Below are 18,658 nucleotides of genomic sequence, written 5' to 3'. Positions count from 1 at the left end.
TTGAAAGAAGTCGCGTTCTTTACCCCGTCAGACCGGGTGGCGCCTTTACTGCGCTGCTACGGAGACAGAATATATGTAGCACCATGGGTCTTTTGTCTGACGTGGAGAGTGGATTAAGGGAACCGGTCGCCACATCCTACATACGACCCATGCATCTTTTCTTACTACATATTTCTGTAGCCTTGTGATCGTCTAGAATTTGTCTCTAGCTGTCTTTACTTCTGCTTCACGTTGTGCATTTACTTCTTACAGTTTCTTAAGACGTTTGTCTTACCAGGAATAACAATGCGAGTTTGCTTCTACATATTTTATATATATGTATAGCTGAATACAGGTATACAAGCATAATAGATAACAATACTAGCTAAAACCATTTCTCCACCCTAGCCAGCCTCGCGGCTGTCTAGGAACTCAGATGTAAGCTCTCTGGAACCTAATAGAAGTCTGACTTACAGGGTTCCATGGTTTCTTTTAAAGGTATATGAATATCATGCACAATAAAGCGTGATCATGGCCCTGAACTTGTGTAATTAACAAAATGATTGGTTACTTTAAAACAAATGATGCAATTAGAATAATTCCACTCACGTGTAATTCTGGTGGTAAATTATTGACACGTTTTGATTAAAGAGCTCTTTTTTATATGTCAACTGTCAATCACAGACTAAGTTGATTTAAGTATTTTAAGTACATATCACTTATTATGCGAATATGTTATTTCTCGAGCAAAAATTCTACTAAAAGTATTACATTCGTCCCTTTCTTTAAGACTTTTTGCTCGGTATTGGGTAAAAGATCCCTTGAATCCTTTACAATAACCATACCAACATCTGTAGAAATATATAACTATTCATAAATGTAGCAGAAATCTAGAAAATCAACATATATCACCTCCCCCACTTGCAAGATTTATGCTAAATGAACAGGTAGGAGACTCTTAAAACTTCTATGTGCTAAACCCTATAATTATTCATGCAACAGACAAATAACAATGATACTATACTATATAACAAAACTGTGAAATAAAAACACAAATAATCAAAAATCAAAAGTCAAAAGTTGCATGCAAAAGTTCTCCAAAAAGTTCATCACTGTAAAATCCTATGAAAAATCACTAAGCCTAAACACAGAAAACACAAATTGTCTTTTTTAAATCTTCAAATGTCCTAATTTCAAAACACTTTAACACATCACGTAATATTTATAAAGTTCAGGTTTCACTTTAAATTCTGTCTCAGGAAATCTCAATTTGGTGAACTGGTAAACCATTTCTTCTTCTTGGATTTGTATTGGTCTGTGTCAGCTACCATAGTATCAAGTTGAAACTTTCTTTTTTTTCTTCTAAGTATGATTGGGTTGTACAATTTTATCTGTCAATCAAACATGTCATTGCCATCAGACCAAGAACTAACTATTCCTAAATTTTTTTTTTAAAACTTTATTTTGATATTAGTCTAATATTATTATTTCGAAAATTTACAAAGTAACTCACTCTTAATTAAAATTAAACTTTATTTTAGTATTAATTAACTTTGATGTGTCCCTTTAATTATAAATTTCAAACTAATTTTGACCTGAACTCGATCAGTAATGGACAATTTTATAATTACGTTTATGTTTTATAATTTCCATTTCTGTTTTAGAATTCCTACATTGTTATTTTATATTTCACCGTCAGTAATGTGACCTTTTTGACCTAATCATTTACAATTTTGTATTTCGTTTTTTATAAACATTCCTATCAGACTGACACTAACACAAGCTGAGCCAGTATATGAATGACATTCCATTTTATCCTACAGTACCTATTCCATCATTAGTATTTTATAAACACAACAATCAAAATATACCTTTTAATTACACACAATATCATATAACATTACTTAGAATCATGTTCAAAGCAAGTGATGTGCACCTCACTCCCCAAGAACATCAGTCGATATTTTATAAACAAAACAATTAGAACATACCTAACTTTTAATAACACATACAGTTAACTATATCCTATATATTATATTAATGCAATCCGTGACTTTTACACCCGTCAAATTTAACACAGTATGAATACTATTGTTTATTATAATTCGACCTCATGTCAAATTACACATTCCTAATCATTGCGTACATGTCGACAGCTTAAAGCAATTAGCAGTATATATTAAACGTTAATATTACGTTTCTAAGCAAAAATTTAATTACATAAAATTATATATGGACAAAATTTACCGTATTTCTCCACTTTTCTAAAAAGTGTTGTATTCTTAACTTTAACCTCCTATAAAACTCGTATTAATGACTTTGCGATAATCTCACAATTTAACGAGCCGTTAATTTTAGTTTTTTCCCAGGAAAACTATAACCAACATCCCTAGATTAACCATATGGGATTTTCAACATAACCCAACTTTTTAATCAAAAGTTAAATTACAACAACTCTAAGGCCTGGACTAAGGGCCTCAAAATTATATAGTATACGAAACAACAAAAAACACAAATTAACGAATCACAGTAGAAACCACGGCCAACTAGGAAACTACAGTTAATCACTCACAAACTTCATCCTTAGCTCTGCCGTAGTTCTCACTGCGATCCGGAGACAACATTAGTTTCTTACTTTATTCCCTATTCCGTTTCCTTATTATTCCTTAGTTATATCAAAACATTTTTTTTAAAACCTACTCCCTAAAATTTCTCTTTAACTTTAATTTTACTACAAATTTACTACAGGTCATGTTAACCTGGCAATATACACACCTAACCAGTGATATTATATTGTTTAATATACCTATCAATCAAAACTTATGAATGACTGTAATTTATTCTCTATACAGTTAAATTTTAAAGATTTAGTTTCTTATCAGATTTTAACTTTAAATTAATATTAATTGGTCTTTAAACAAATTTAATTTTCCAAACAAAATGTATTTACCCAATTTTACGAATATCTCCACCAGATCTTTTCCACCAGACTTTTTCTGTTGCTGGATTGTACAGGTTTTCTTCGTAACGTCTTCAAATATGTATTTTTCTTCTAAAGTGACTTCTTACCCCAGAGGTCGAAACTTCAGCACGGCACCAAATCGAATATGTAGCACCATGGGTCTTTTGTCTGACGTGGAGAGCAGATTAAGGGAACCGGTCGCCACATCCTACATACGACCCATGCATCTTTTCTTACTACATATTTCTGTAGCTTTGTGATCGTCTAGAATTTGTCTCTAGCTGTCTTTACTTCTGCTTCACGCCATAAGCGTGGTGGAAACGCAAGATATCGCGCCATGATCTCGATGGTCGCAAATGATCGCCGAGTCACGGCGTTTGTTTTGAGCATGTTCAAAACAAACGCCAAGGTTCTGCGATCTGCCCTGGAGAGAAGTGAAAACGCAATTTTTCTTTTCAAGTTTGTAATATTTTGGGACATTTTCGTACGTTGTGTTCACGTTTTCCGGCGACCTTGTGTGTTTTCTGGTCGCCGTACTGTCGCTGCAGCGCAGTAAGGATGCCTCCCGATCTGACGGAGGCATTACAACTTTCCAGGTTAGATCGCAGTCTTGGCGTTTGTTTTGAACATGCTTAATACAAACGCGGTGAGTAGGCGATCATTCACGACCATGGAGACCACAGCACAACATCTGGCGTTTCCACCACGCTTTTACCGCGCTTATGGTGATCTTGACGCGCTCTGCGGCCATTTTCCGTCATCGTAGCGTCGCAGTAAGGTTGCCATCCCAGTCTGACGGGGGTATTACTGACTTACACAATAAAACAGCTAGCACTAGCTACCTTACTCAAAACATCTAATACATGTCACTATCTAGCATGTCACTTGTACATCTTGTACATTTACAATAGCTATCAAGTAGGGAGCAACGGTGGCCAAGTGACTATGAAGACAATGGCTTGCTAACTCGGATATCCTGTGTTCGATCCCTGTATTGCCAGAGAAATTGTATCAAACTTTCCAGTGTGGTTCTTCCTTGTCAGTGATGCAGGACATAGGGCCTAGCAAGGGACAAGATGTAGTCGCTTCGACGAGACAACCCCCCCCCCCACCAAAAAAACAAGGTATCGGGTTCACATCGGCCTTCACTTAAAAGATCCCTTGGCAGTCAGAATTTGATATAAGAGAAGGGCGTAGCGCCACTTTCCGGGCAAAAATGCCCCTCATGGTACACTTTATGGCGTAAATGTAAGCCAGACTTCATTTACCAATGAATAGTGTATCAATTGTAGCTGTGGACAAGGCAGGACATTACTACAATATTGCAGCTAGGAATGCAATTAATTCAGTAATTCACTAATAATTGGCCAGGATCCTGACTAACAAATAACATTCAAGCTAAATTAAATGACACCTACATTCATTGTAGTAGCCTACATGTACTAGTACTAAGTATCGGGTACGGTATCTTGTCATTTTCGTGTTACATTGTCGATCATCTTGCAATGTGGACAAAAAGACATTTTTATTAATTAAATTTGATGGGGTGATTCGATAATTGAACATTTGCCACGATTAGTGAGTGACAGCAGGTTGAACCGTGAATGAGATTTTAAATATAATTACGTTCCTCATGACACAACACACAATGACATTTTGGGACTTTCTGTTATGTACAGCCGTATACGCTCATTTCATCTATTTTATTCAACAATTCTTCAGTTGGAAAATTACCCCCGTGTAGAAAACTAAGCAATATTTACCGGTGGAAAGTGCAAGTAAAAAATAGAACTTCGTTCAACAACCTGTGTGTTATTGCCGTAAACAATCCAATAACCTCTGACCTTTTTAATATTTACGACATACCTTCAAGAACACGGGTAATAAAAGCGTTAGTGTAATTAATATGCTGATTGTTTCCCTCTAAAAACATCCGTACAGTAACATATCTAATCTATATACAAATATTCTTATTGTATTTAAGGTAAGACAGTGTCGATAATTACGACATTAAATTTGCTTTTCAAGTGGTCAAAGGGAAGTAAATCTTTTTAACGATCCAGGAATCAGACTCCACGATATTAAACAAAACTCCTACTTTTCTAAACTGACTTGGCTAATAAAGATGAGCGTTCACCATACAGTGTGCTATGACGGAAATGTCTCTTGTACATCGCGCTACGGCCTACTTTTATTGTCAATGCTTCTTTTACGTGGACACATATTATGTGTACACGGGGCCTCGATTTTTCGTAACATCAGAACGACTAGACATTGTTCTTAACAAGGCATCCGTCCTGCGAAACTGACAAAGATGGGGTCGGGCACATGACGTTACTAAGGAATTGGCTCGAGTTGTACATACATAATTAATTGCATACTTTCTGGGTATTGTCATGACGAATATATAAAATATATATTTTATGCGGACTATTTTATGTAGGCTATATACGCCCTAAATTATATTTGTAGGTTATATAAATAATATTTGTTGGGCTTTAGGCGTGGCGGGAGGAGGGGGGATGGGGGGGTCATTTTTGTGGGCCCTGTTTCAACTGCACCACTTTTCATCGGTGGGCCTACCTCAATTTCATGCTCATTTTGCTTTAAAGTCAATGTAGCGCTGTGGTCGTAAATTCAGTCCCACCCTGTTTTTCTCTGGATAATGCCAATAGAGTGCTGGAAATCGGGGTTTTTTTTTCGTTTTTTTTTTCCGCATAGTCAAATTTCAAAAGAATTTTCGGAATAGAAAGCATGAAACCCCGACTCACCCCGTACAAACCCGGAAACCGCACAAGAAAACATTAAGTTGGGCCCTGTGCAGAGGTGATTTGATTTGTTCTGAAAGGTGACACTTTAAATTACCTAAATCGCTAATATTTTGGATCTAGAAATTGACACAAATGGGTCGCAACGCATATAACAACGTAATATGAATGTATATAAACTCATTTACATTCAACCAGTTCTGTTTTTACCATAATTTCAAATCAGTTATGTTCGGCGAAATACGCCAGAAGTCTCAATCGAATGGTAATCTCTAGCGTCTGGTTATTCCAATCTATTACTATTGCTCTCCAGAATATGGTGTCTAGCTTCTTTCTTCGAGTCCCTTGTTACAAATGGCACCGAAACGCATTATTGTACACGAGTCGTAAAATTTTTATTTTGTCTTAAATATTGGATATCAGAAGCTCATCTTTTCCGGGTAAGATCATAACATCAATTTTGATTTAAATCGACAAATAACTCGTGTTTTCAATGTTGAAGAGTTTGGATTATATTAAGTTAGAGACTTGGCTACTTCAAGCTGTGTATTATGAGAATATGAAAGGCTGTCGATGCCGTGATGAAAAATAATATTGGCCAGAAAGGATGAATAGAGCAAGAACAACACTAGACCGAGGACTGATCCTATCCACTATCAACAGAAGATCAGGCCCCCGAATTCACAAAGTATTCTCAGACTTAATTTTAAAATTTACCCAATTTTCAATCATGAGAAATATCTCTGATCCAGAAACAGATAGATTCTTATTGAGGTATTTGATACATTAAAACAACAATTAGGTTTTATAAAGGGCTATTTTGAAGTTACAATAAGGCGAACAAATTTGTGTAAATTCTTAACTTAAAGGAGCTAAGTCGCTAATATTTGGGACCTAGAAATTGACACAAATGTGTCGCGACTCATACAATAATGTAATATGAATGTATATAAATTGATTTACATTCAATCGTTTCTGTTTTTACTGTAATTTCTAATCAGTTAGGTTCGGCGAAATACGCCAGTATTCTCAATCGAATTTCAATCTCTAGCGTCTGGTTTTTCCAGTCTACGCCGATAGTATTTATTAGGCATACTCTCCAGATAAGAATATAGCTTCACCGTTTGACATTTGTAAAATGTTTATTTTGTCTTAAATATTGGATATTATAAGGCCATCTTTTCCGGGTAAGATCACAACATCAATGTTGATTTAAAGCGACAAATAAATCGTGTTTTCAATGTCGAAGATTTTGGATGATATTGAGTTAGAGACTTAGCTACTTTAACCCTGATAATGGCTTGTGAATTCGGGGCCTGATGTCATTTGATAGCCTTCAGGAGGTTTATAAGCTTGTTGTTAGGCTGTCTCAACGGTTATTCATCCAGTTGTTCCGGCGTGGTTCCCTCCTTGTCAGTGATGCAGGATGGAGGGTCTGACAAGGACAGCTGTCTAGTCGTTCGGATGGCACGAAAAACCGAGGCCCCGTGTGCATATTGGCATGCACGCAAGAGATCCCTTGACAGTTGGAATTCGATGTAAGAGTAGGCCGTAGTGCCACTGTCCGGGTAAAATTTCACTCATAGCACACTGTATGGCGTATGCCCGTCTTCATTAGCCCTGTTCGGCGCAGAACAGTAGGACGTTAAACCCCTTTTCATTTAATTTCATTTGTCTCAACGGTTATTCATTGTAACATTGTGATCACAATCCATTGCTAACGATTTTCTCCACAACCGTGAGACGACCAACAACCAAATTGATTTTCGAATTTAGTATGAATCATTGAGATCGGAGGGGATGAACCTGTTGATTTTCAGTATTCTAGGACTATCTCTTCCACAGGCACATCATGTGTCCGTTAAACCTTGTTAACACGATAGTGATCGAATTTTCTGAAGGCTCCGGTAAGGCTGCTCACTGTAGTTATCTTTATTTCGAGATATCTCAAGCTATGCGACAAGAGACAGGTACATGGGGATTAACGTCCACTCGACACAAACCATGTCATTTCGGGACTAACATATGGTTCAATTTTATTTCAATAATTCGTTTGTGTTTAGTGGTCTTTCGCAGTGGAAGGAAACCAGAGGACTTGGCCCAATGAAACCCCTTATGATATAAGGCGCACGCGTTAGATCCCCACCCACCTCAAAGAAAACGTGTAACCTATCACTGTGTCCATCTTATTGGACCCCAATGCAACTAATACCATAAGAATATTATTTACAGACAGTAATTTTCCCCGACAAACCCGGCCACTCACCCGAATTTTATTTCCTCTGCACCCCCACCCCATGCCTTAACGCCATGTCCCGCTTCAGTCTATTGGCTACAAGGAATCATCGTTAGGTCTAAATAGTAAGGTCAACTGCAGATTTGATCAAAGGTCACGAGATATAAACATGGCTAGCGCTAACCCTATCCCTAATCCACATACTCACGTGTCCTAACCCTATTAAAATCTCGCGACCATGACGAAATCCGCAGTTAGCCTTAATATTTAGACCCGACATGGCTGGCGTGCACCTATCTACATACCCTGTGCAGAATTAGCTTCCTGATTTAAAATGCCTCATATGTATTGCTTTAAGATGAAATTCCATTCAGGTTTTAAAGATTTTCGTTAGCTTAAGGTTGTTCCGTAAACGTGTTCGATTGAACCGAAAGCTGGTCAATGAAGGTCTGTCTTTATTCTTGTGCACGACACCCGTCACAACATGTTGTTATGACAACCAACTATTGTACGTGACCCAACGATGTTATTCACAGAGTTACGAAAAAAACTAAGAGCTGGGTGGTATATTTTATTTATTGCAATATTTAAAATGTCTACAAATACACCAACCACCAATTAAAAAACATAACACGGTTATATGGAATACAAGCTACTTAACAGATTTATTTCTATGGCAACGTTTCCACGAGGGTCCTCTCATCTTTATCAAGCAAAGAATAGGCTATAGTTATAATACATAATAAATATAGTATATATTAATCAATAAGCAATAATGAAGCTGAGTACAGATGATTTATATTCCCTGTTATTTTGAACTACCCTCCAAATATAATTCATATAAAACTTGAAATCTCTTTAGGTGATAACGTCGTACAGGTGGTCATATCTACTAAATCCGAGTTGGTTGTTAATTCGAAACTTTAAGAGCTGATACACGTTGACCTATCCCGAAATTCCACCATATCGGCTGATCCAGACTATATAGCATTAATAACCTATATGAAGACATATTGAAAGCCATATGTATGATATAAGATTTGACGCCATTTGGAATATCCGCCATATTGGATTGTCGAGAGTGATTTCGAAGTCAATGATGAGACTCGGTAAACCTTAAAAAGACATTATACAAGACACATTGGTGCATCTAATGGGACGTTTCCACCAAAATCAGCATTCTGGGGCCAAAAAGAGGGGTAAGAACTTTCAGGGTAGGGTAGGGTGGGGAGGGCGGGGGGGGGGGGGCTCTGATAACCAACCTTTTGTTTATTAAATAATCAGTCTATTAAGCCTCGTGCTTCAAGTGGGTTCTGGTTTATAAATATCACATTTTACATAACACAATTATTATCTTCTAATCATCTTCTGTCAATAAATAACATAAAATTATATAAATACAGTTATTATCTTCTAATCATCTTCTGTCGATAAATTACATAAAATTATATAAATTGTCTATAAATCACCTTGTTTTTGTGTATCACATAATCGTCTTAAATTTACCGTTACAACCTCAAGTGAACACAAATGATATCTTTATAGTTAATAGCTATTTAATATTACACATAACTGATACCATTACACAGTTAATAGTTATTTACCGATTCATTGTACACACAACCATAGACACATACCTTACACCGTATCAGTTATTATTACACACACGACCATAGATACATACCTATATAACGTTGTATTAGTTGAAACAAAAAGATTTAAAATCTATTTTATTCACATAATTATGTTCTGTGGATATGTTCTTGTATTATGATGACACCGATCTATCATACTATGTTATCTAATATAAATGTTAGTATCGTTCTATGTTGTTTATTTTTACAGACGCCTGCACAGTAAATGTTTTATTGTTGTTTATAAATCCTTCACTCACATCTTCTAGTTTATTCCACTCTATAAACTTATTACTACCATATCCATCACCACCAGGTGTAAATGTATATGTAAATTGTCCCACTATAGATTTACTCACATCGTTTATATTTAATAGTTTTAGTGTATAACTAGCTGTAACGGTTTTAACTGTTTTATCTTCTAATCTTCTCAGATGCAGGTAACATCCTAATGTTGATATATCTGTATGATGTCTAACATCTACATACCATGGCATTCCTTGTATCATTATATCATCACCAAAGTAGTAGACATCTGTCTTCACCCGATTCAAACTAAAACTAGATGTCCAGGTTGGTGACTCCATTGTTTCTAATTCACCAAGTAAAGATTCTAAAGTTTTAACATCTATATCTACCATACGATAATGGACATATCTTACTGGGGGTATATCTAAACTGGTTGATCTGCTATCTTTTGTCAGTGTTTGTACATTGGTTAACGCATCTACAACTGGAAATGTAGATTTACCATTTAACACTTCATTCACATATTTCAAACTGTTCTGTAGAGAACTTTTCATTTGGATCATATCGTCATGTAATGTCTGTAACTTTTTACTTTCGTCGTCACGAATTTTATTCATCTCACATTTTATGTCACCGCCATGTTTTCTGACTTCTTTACAAACTTGTTTAACCTGTGTATCGACATTATCACAGGCTATTTTAGCTTGGTTCTTGATATCAGATATTTGATTGGTTAAAGATTTACAATGTTTCGCGACTTCGTCAACCTTCTCTTCTAACTCCCCCTTTATAATGTTTAACTTTCCTCTGATTTCTTGGTCAACCTCTTGAAGATCAGCTACTGTATGATTTCTGTGATCCAATATCACACAATTACTACAAGTAGCAACAGAACAATCGCGACAATAAAATTCTATTTCTTTTGTCTTGTGTCTCGGACAGAAATGTTTTTCCGTTTTACTTTTCAGTTGAATATAAAAGTTTGTTGAAAACCCACTTGCACCACCATCAGGTATTTGAATGTCGATCCTACAATTAGGACAATTAAACTTGTTGAGATGTGAATGTGCTTTGATATGGTCGTCTATACATTGTTCACAAAACGTGTGAAAACATGGTAGTATTTTAGGTTTAGTAAAATCCTCTAAACAGATACTACAGCTATGTGTATTATCATCTCCCTCCGCCATATTTAGAGAAATCTATAACACAGTAGAGTCCCGTGCAAAAAGTACATCCAAGTTTCAACAAAGAATGTCCAATTTAAACAGGGTTTATATTATATCTATATGGTTGTTCACATTACCGAATTGAAATAGACACTTGTCCTACATTACAGTATTGTGATGTATACAGGTTATAACATACTACTAAACAAATCTATCTTTAGATATCTAACGTTATACCCCTGTCTTTATACTGGTTATACCACACGACTATATACCTTTTATATACACCTTTAGATATCTATCTTTATATCCCTCTCTATTTAAAAGTTCGGGGTTTAGGGGTGGATCTTGTACAAGTGGTATACATATGAAACATGATCTAATGTTAGCATTTCAAATGTAATGTCTTTAGCTACCCCTGTCATGTGTACAATTATGCTGGACTGCAACATTGTTCTTTACCGTACTGGTCGCTGCACAATTTGAACGTTATCTTGAATGGAACGGGGATCCAGCTACGACCCGTCTTAAATGGCATGATAAAACATTATAAAATTGTAAAGAGAACTCGCCATAAATGTAAGATAGCGTGTAGATTTAAATAAAAAGTATATGTGCCATTCCAGAAGTCAAAGATACTTGATAATTGATCGAAATCGATCAAAATTGATTTTCTCGTGGGGTCTCCGACAGACATCGTAATATCCCCATTCGAAACGAAACGGAAAAATCCACGAAATTCACTTTAAATATTTCTATTGTGGGATAACTTCATCAAACAAGACATCAACATTTGAAACTCGTGTAACGATTGTCATGCACGACGCAGGATATCCTCTGTCTTTCTAAAATATCCTACACACGTTACCATTACGTCACCGATTTTGTTACTCTGTTGATGACGTAGGACACCGAGATTATCTTAGCGTCGTGTTCTGATATGGTGACCGGGACAGAGTATGCTCACTCTTTGTAGTATATCTGATATCACTATGAAGAGTTTATATATCTAACATATTTTTATTGTAATTATTGTGTGTACATATACTTCTATCTTGTCTGATCATGTATTATACATGTCTTGTATGTTTTTCTATAGGGTGGAACTAATTTTCGATAATCGTATGTGCATGTTTGTATGATGGTGTGATGTGTTACACGCCATGTCTGTATGATGATGTGTTACACGCCTTGTTTGTTTTTCTATTATTTTCGATAATTTTCCAATTTAGTTAACAGAGACTTTTACCCTGATCGATTTCAAGCTATTACAAACTATTTAATTTAGAAGTTAAAATTCAGCTACGCATTTCTTCATTAAATAGTTAGTTGTGAGACATCCATTCAAATTGTAACTAACTAATCGACCGCTGTAATTTTTCGCATAGTGAGAGCGTAGAAGCTGCGTTGAACATCGTAAGGAAGGAACCTCGTCTTAATAATTTGGACAAACTTGATCAATTTGCTTACAATTTTTGGCCCCTTACGCCGAGAGCGTACCCTACCCCCCCCCCCCTCGCCCAGTATGCATTTTGTTACGACGAGCCGGACCTGTTATCCTATCATTACGACCTATACCATGTATTGACAGGTATTTTAAATTACAAAGATGTGAAGTATGATATTATAATGGGCCAAAATAAGAAATACTTGTGTTTACTGTTATCGGACCGAACTCATCTTTTTAGCCAATTTCGCCCGCCCATAAATCGGTCTTGGCGTGATCATCTGTACAAAAATTCCAACATTGAAATTTCCGTATTATTTTCAAGAACCTTTCTCAGTTTATATCCAGGTAGAAATGTCAGGAACTAGTTAATACAATCCCTACGAACAAACAAAAAAATAAAGGAAAAAGGTGTTTCAACATATACCGACCCTATTTCTCGATATATATTCAGGTAGAAATGTCAGGAAATAGTCAATACAATCCCTACGAACAAACAAAAAATAAAGTAAAAATGGTGTTTCAACATATACCGACTCTATTTTTGGTGGCCAAGTATCCGTAAACACATGGTTGTTGTTTTCATGGCCTGATATTATTTAAGTTTAATGATAATCTACTGTGTATATGCAACATGTATTTTAAAGAAAGCAGATATTATATCAGAAGCCTTCGTGGAAAGTTCCACCCCAGTAACTCACAATGTGATGACAAAAAACATAAAATAAGAAGTTATTATATTACGTTATAGAGGGTCAAGATGACTCACTGTATAAGATATACAAGTTAATTTAGATAATGGCTGGTTAATATAAAATATAATTTTAAAATGACATAACTTAACTGAGTGGTGGAAAGATTTTAAAGCACAGACAATCTTCTCCGAGAATTTTGAGAAAAGTTAAAGATGCATTATATAAGAGGTAAATCTACCTGTTGCGGGTCTTTAATTTGGCTTCAAATGTTATATAAACTATTATTCATAGAGGATATTTGTCGTTTTGTCGTGAATAACATATTTTATTTCATCGAGAAGCAAGAAAACTTATATTTTCACGAATGCGTAGCATGAGTGAAAATATAAACGTTTTCTTGCTACGAATGCGTAGCATGAGTGAAAATATAAACGTTTTCTTGCTTAGAGATGAAATAAAATATGTTATTCACGACAAAACGACAAATATTCTATTTATTTTATGATTTTACAATCATTTTAGGTAAAAACAACATGGACTACTTTAGCCAGTGGAATAACACTTTTATTTCACTGATAAAACGCGGTATTCCACTACTGATCATAAAATAAAGACATTTATTCACATGACAAACCTATAATCAACTATCTAGACCATCGGATGATCGTAACACGATCGCGATATAATAATTTAATTTAAAAATGGTTAATCTAGACAAAGTCGCGATTGTTAAGTACAGTTGCTTCGATAATAAACACTATACGCCATATCTTCAAGCAGTGATACATTTGCTCAGAATATTAAGTAATTTGAATGAATATTTCAATATATTAATATTCTATTTTTGAACTATTATATCACGAAGAGTCCGCTCATCATATAAATATATCTTTAAACCCCAGTAAATCACAAGTATAAGAGAAAGGTGTTTTTTACTCCGATAGTTACAAAAATCACGTTTATGGTACCATTATTCATATCACTTTAAATATGTCGGGCGTTGGCTTTGTTGCTATATTAAAATAATGATGTCAGGGGTATTTGAGGGCACGGTACATTTAGATACAATGTCTGTCTGTCCTATTAGGGATGCCGATAAGATCATGTCAGGCGCGGATCCAGAGGCCCCCCCCCCCTCTTCTCAGCTGCATAAATTTATTTGTAAAACAACCTTTTTTATGAGAAAAGTGTCATAATTTGTGCTTTATCCTTTATCGTCAGATGGTGCGACAGGATGGGCACTCAAAGCGCGAGATAATGATATAGACATATGTGATATCACAATTAATGCTTTGCATCATTAAAACTGAATCACAATGTCATCGTATGAATTCATAATAAAAATTGACGTCAAACAGGATGTTGGATTTCTCTGTTTAAAAAGATCAATGTGTATGTATATACGCCAAAATGACGATAGAGACCATGTATTTCTCAAAAAATTTCAAGCCGGGGGGGGGGGATAAATTTTCTCAGGAACCTGGCAAACCCCCTCCTGCAAAATTCCTGGATCCGCCCCTGCATGTTAATGGAGTATGACGTCATGTTCTCGCCACTCTCTGTTCTAGTAATATTTGGTTTTCGTGTGTCCAGATCGTATGCTTTTATACTTGAAATCAACGATCAACGATAAAATATGTTTGGTGCATTATAGCATGATTGGACCTGACGTGCCATAAAACTCCATCCATTCATTCCTATGATGTAAATTGTACACGTTAGACCCCCCCCCCCCCGGGTTACCAAGTCTACTCGCTGAGTTAAAAACCTTTTGAACAATCGATTTTTCGGGTTTTTAGTATGTTCGTCCTACTTTATTACTGGAGTATCACGTGATTATCTATTTATTCTATTCATCAAGGTACATGTATCAAATATCTTTTTAAGTTTATATTCTTTTCAATCAATTCATACCTACACTATACCTGACTAATGTACATCCTTGTAAGTTTATAATCCTTTCAATCAATTCATGGCTACATTATACCTGACTAGTGTACGCACCCTCTATGCGATGTAGAGAATAAAACCATCAATTGTATCATAGCGGTAATGCAAAAGACTTCTTTTACAACTTTACAATATTGACGTTCTGTTATTTGATTGAATGTGTGACGCCACATCATAATGTTTACAAACATCGCAATAACATGTGCGTTGTTTAAATCGGGCGTAGTTATATCAACTTGTCCCCCTAAAAAAGGAATCTTTTACTCCTTTACACTAAATAGGAAATATGTTATACCCAGATTCACTTCAAACACCTTTATATTTTCTTAATAATTTAAAAAAGTTGTTTTAGAATTTAATTTGCAGAAGAAAATTAGTCTACATCGCTGGCTAATTAACTCGTCCCGATTTCATCACTAATAGTGATATTAAGAGCTAAGTGAATATTTACTGCGTATCCGTTTGAATTAGTCTATGAATATTTACTGCAAGGAAAGTCACTGAAATTCAAATTGTATTCTACGTTTCGAATTGCTTGAAATTACCATCATGCTGCAAAATTACACAAAAAATGTGCAGGACGCAACAACCATGTAACAGAGAGAGAGAGAGAGAGAGAGAGAGAGAGAAAGAGAGAGGGGGGGGGGGTCGATCTTAACGCCCACTCCACACAAACTGGGTCTTTAACAGTAGTAGAATACCCGATGTCCTGCACACACTGGGAATCGATGCTGCACCACTTGCATAGGCGTACGGCCTCGATAAATGGTACGGGGACAGAACCTGAATCGCTCGAAAAACATTCGGGTTACAGACGGCGGTGGGAAAATTTGAATCGTGATATTGGAAACCTAGCATTAAGACGGTTGTATTAACATCTTGTAACACCTCACTGGTTTGCACAAATAAAATTAATAGTCAGACCTTTTATGATCCTGAACGCCGTCACACCTGTAAAAATAAAATAGATATTTGAGTAACGCCCTTGTTGAATAATTATGTCAATAATAATATAAAGAAGACGGTGTGTGAAATTGAATACGTAATGTATAACATCAACGATAAATATATGGTCCGTGTAATTCATTATTTATAAATCTAGAAATATCAGATAACTGTTTAAATAAAATGGCCCCGTGATGCATAGGCGTACGAGCTCGATAAAATTTTGAAAATTTAACTGCCGCAACGCGTTTTCCAGCTATTCCAGTCCGTGAATACAACAACTTCAATGTGGTCTAATGTAGCCTACCTTAGGTGACTTACCCGAATCCTAAATCACAAACAACCAACTAATTTCCCGAGAAAATTTTGAAAATTTAATCCCCGCAAATGCGTTCCAGCTGCATTCACAAATAATAATCGATGCCCGAAAAATGTCGCACAAAGTAGAGTGGCTCCACACAAAATGTTTTAATCCATAGTCAATTCAGTACAAATTCGTGGTATTCAATTAAAGAAAAGTAAAGTTAGTGTGCTATTAGACTTCGGGAACTTTATTTTGTCAACTAGACGAAAAAATAATTTTTGTTTTCACTTTACCCGTCTGCCCGAAAAGTCAGATTGTCCGACAGGTAGAGGGGCACCTTTGTGAGAAATGTATACCATATTAAAAACTGATTTGATAAAGATTTCATTTTTGGACAGAATTAATCTATTCTTAAGCCTTATTAACATTGAAAACCTCAGCTTATTTCGTAGTAAGTCAATAAGTTAGACATTATACACAAAAAATCACATAAAAGGTAAATAAAAACTTTTCGTGATATCAACATGGACGGTTGTATATTGACTATAGTTAAACACTGTTTGAACCTCGACAATATCCTTCAATAACCCGTGGAGACACGGTGACTCAGTGAGTGAGACGTTGACTTGGTCCCGTGTTCGATATTGACTATCGTTAAACAATCTTTAAACCTCGACAATATCCTCCAATAACCTGTAGTATTTAACACTCTTCCTTCTGGTAAGGAGGCAGACCACCATTAATTTCCCCATTGACTTCAATGTTAATTCTGGCTTCTTTGCCCACCTCCAACTTTTCCCCAAATTTTCGTTGGGCTGAATGCTTTTCACTACAGACAGAGGAACAAATGGTCATGTCTTTGCACTAAAATTTGTATGAGGTTGACCACCAAAATTTTGAGATACACAAAGTTGAAGAAGCATACTAAAAACATGTAACTAGTTGCCGTACATATCGCCGTAGCTAACCTGATAACCCTCTTATCCTTCCGCCTCAAAATCATGAATATTTACCAAAACCTGGCAGAAAATGTTAATTCAAACCCTCTTCGTCCATTCTAGAACAAAAAATCAACACAAATGGGCATGTAAATGGGGAGAAAAGAGAGAGAGAGAGAATTGCTATAAATAGACGAACTACAATTCGTGGGTACCGAGATGATGAAATTTAATGGTGGTCTGCCTCCTATATGGTTTTATAAGTTCATATATCATCACATTTATTTTTGCAACATTATTATAATACAGAATCAGATGATGAAATTTAATGGTGGTCTGCCTCCGTAAGGTAATCACAGTCATCTCCTATTTCAATATCTCCTCTGGCAAGGAAAGCCGTCTCTATCACCATCAAATGACCAGGTTTTAGTCATCATATTATCAACATGTATCTTTATAATAGTAAGTACAGGAGGAGTGCACTACACACAATCGAAAACCAATCAGATAAACCTACTGACAAGACACACAGACAATAAACAACAACCATATCAAATCAAGTAAATGGACTCATAGCAGCTACAACCATCAGGCGATCTATATGGTATAATTCATGTTACTATTTTAAAAGTAGACATCTTTGAATACTTATAAAAACAATGGTCTATGATTCCTGAATTCTGAGATCCCCCTTGGCCTCCCATGCACAACATCACTGCTATAACTTTATGTTTTATTTCTTTGACAGATAGATATAACCACCCTGATTCTTAATGAATTTACCTCCAAAATGTGTAAACACGTGCCGCTATTCGGCCTATTACATTTCGTGATACTTCCACCTAACACAGGTTTTTGATCAACAAAGCACGCTTTTGATAACAGTTGTTAGATATTTGCCCTGTCGTTTATTGTTTATCATTTTACTTCCTTTTAGAGCATGCTTTAGTTTTGGACAAGTGTCTAGCGCCTGTACATAGCTTCTCACATTTGGATACATATTTGGATTGCACGGGTTAAATGTAGTAATAATAGGTAAGGCTGCAAAATTGTTTTCTCGTTCCCTTTGTTTTTAGAAGATCTTCTCTGTTAAAAGAACGAGTCTTTGATATAGCATCCAAAACCCGTGTCCGAAATTAAGTCAATGGGCAAGGTCAATGAGAAAGGTCATGGTGACCTCCACTAGTCAATGCTAACCAACCGTGACTCCAAACTTCCTATCGATATAAGGGCCTTTGCATGGTCACGTACAACCGTGTAATCGAAACCACGCCAGTTGACTCAATGACAGGCTTTATGATACAGCACGCTAACAATTCGGTGGTATGGGTATACAATAATATAAGTATTGCGTATTTGCGTTAATAACAAATATCAATTAT

General features: G+C 35.8%; 2 protein-coding genes across 3 annotated transcripts in view; both read right to left on the bottom strand.

Moving 5' to 3' along the window:
• The window catches only part of LOC126807949 (hyccin), a 128,503-nt gene extending 123,736 nt beyond the window's left edge, over positions 1-4,767 (bottom strand). Inside the window, exon 1 of one of the 2 annotated variants that reach the window (XM_050532900.2) lies at positions 4,705-4,767. The gene's annotated coding sequence lies outside the window, so the exon portion shown is untranslated. Of the gene's footprint in view, positions 1-2,929; positions 3,171-4,704 lie in introns of those variants that run through there. The other variant, XM_050532910.2, reaches the window with a different exon arrangement.
• A 3,735-nt stretch (positions 4,768-8,502) lies between these two features.
• LOC126807965 (tripartite motif-containing protein 2-like) lies at positions 8,503-11,085 on the bottom strand. Its single transcript, XM_056103337.1, has one exon. It carries the CDS (start codon positions 11,016-11,018, stop codon positions 9,759-9,761), a length of 1,260 nt encoding a protein of 419 aa, XP_055959312.1. The 5' UTR covers positions 11,019-11,085; the 3' UTR covers positions 8,503-9,758.
• Positions 11,086-18,658: the final 7,573 nt, after the last annotated feature.

The sequence above is a fragment of the Patella vulgata genome, chromosome 9 (assembly GCF_932274485.2).
Source record: "Patella vulgata chromosome 9, xgPatVulg1.2, whole genome shotgun sequence".
NCBI classification, from domain to species: Eukaryota; Metazoa; Mollusca; class Gastropoda; family Patellidae; genus Patella; species Patella vulgata.
This window is presented reverse-complemented; position numbering and strand designations above follow the sequence as displayed.

Excerpts from the sequence above, each read along its gene's own strand:
- LOC126807965 (XM_056103337.1), bottom strand. The coding sequence starts at position 11,018 with ATGGCGGAGGGAGATGATAATACACATAGCTGTAGTATCTGTTTAGAG.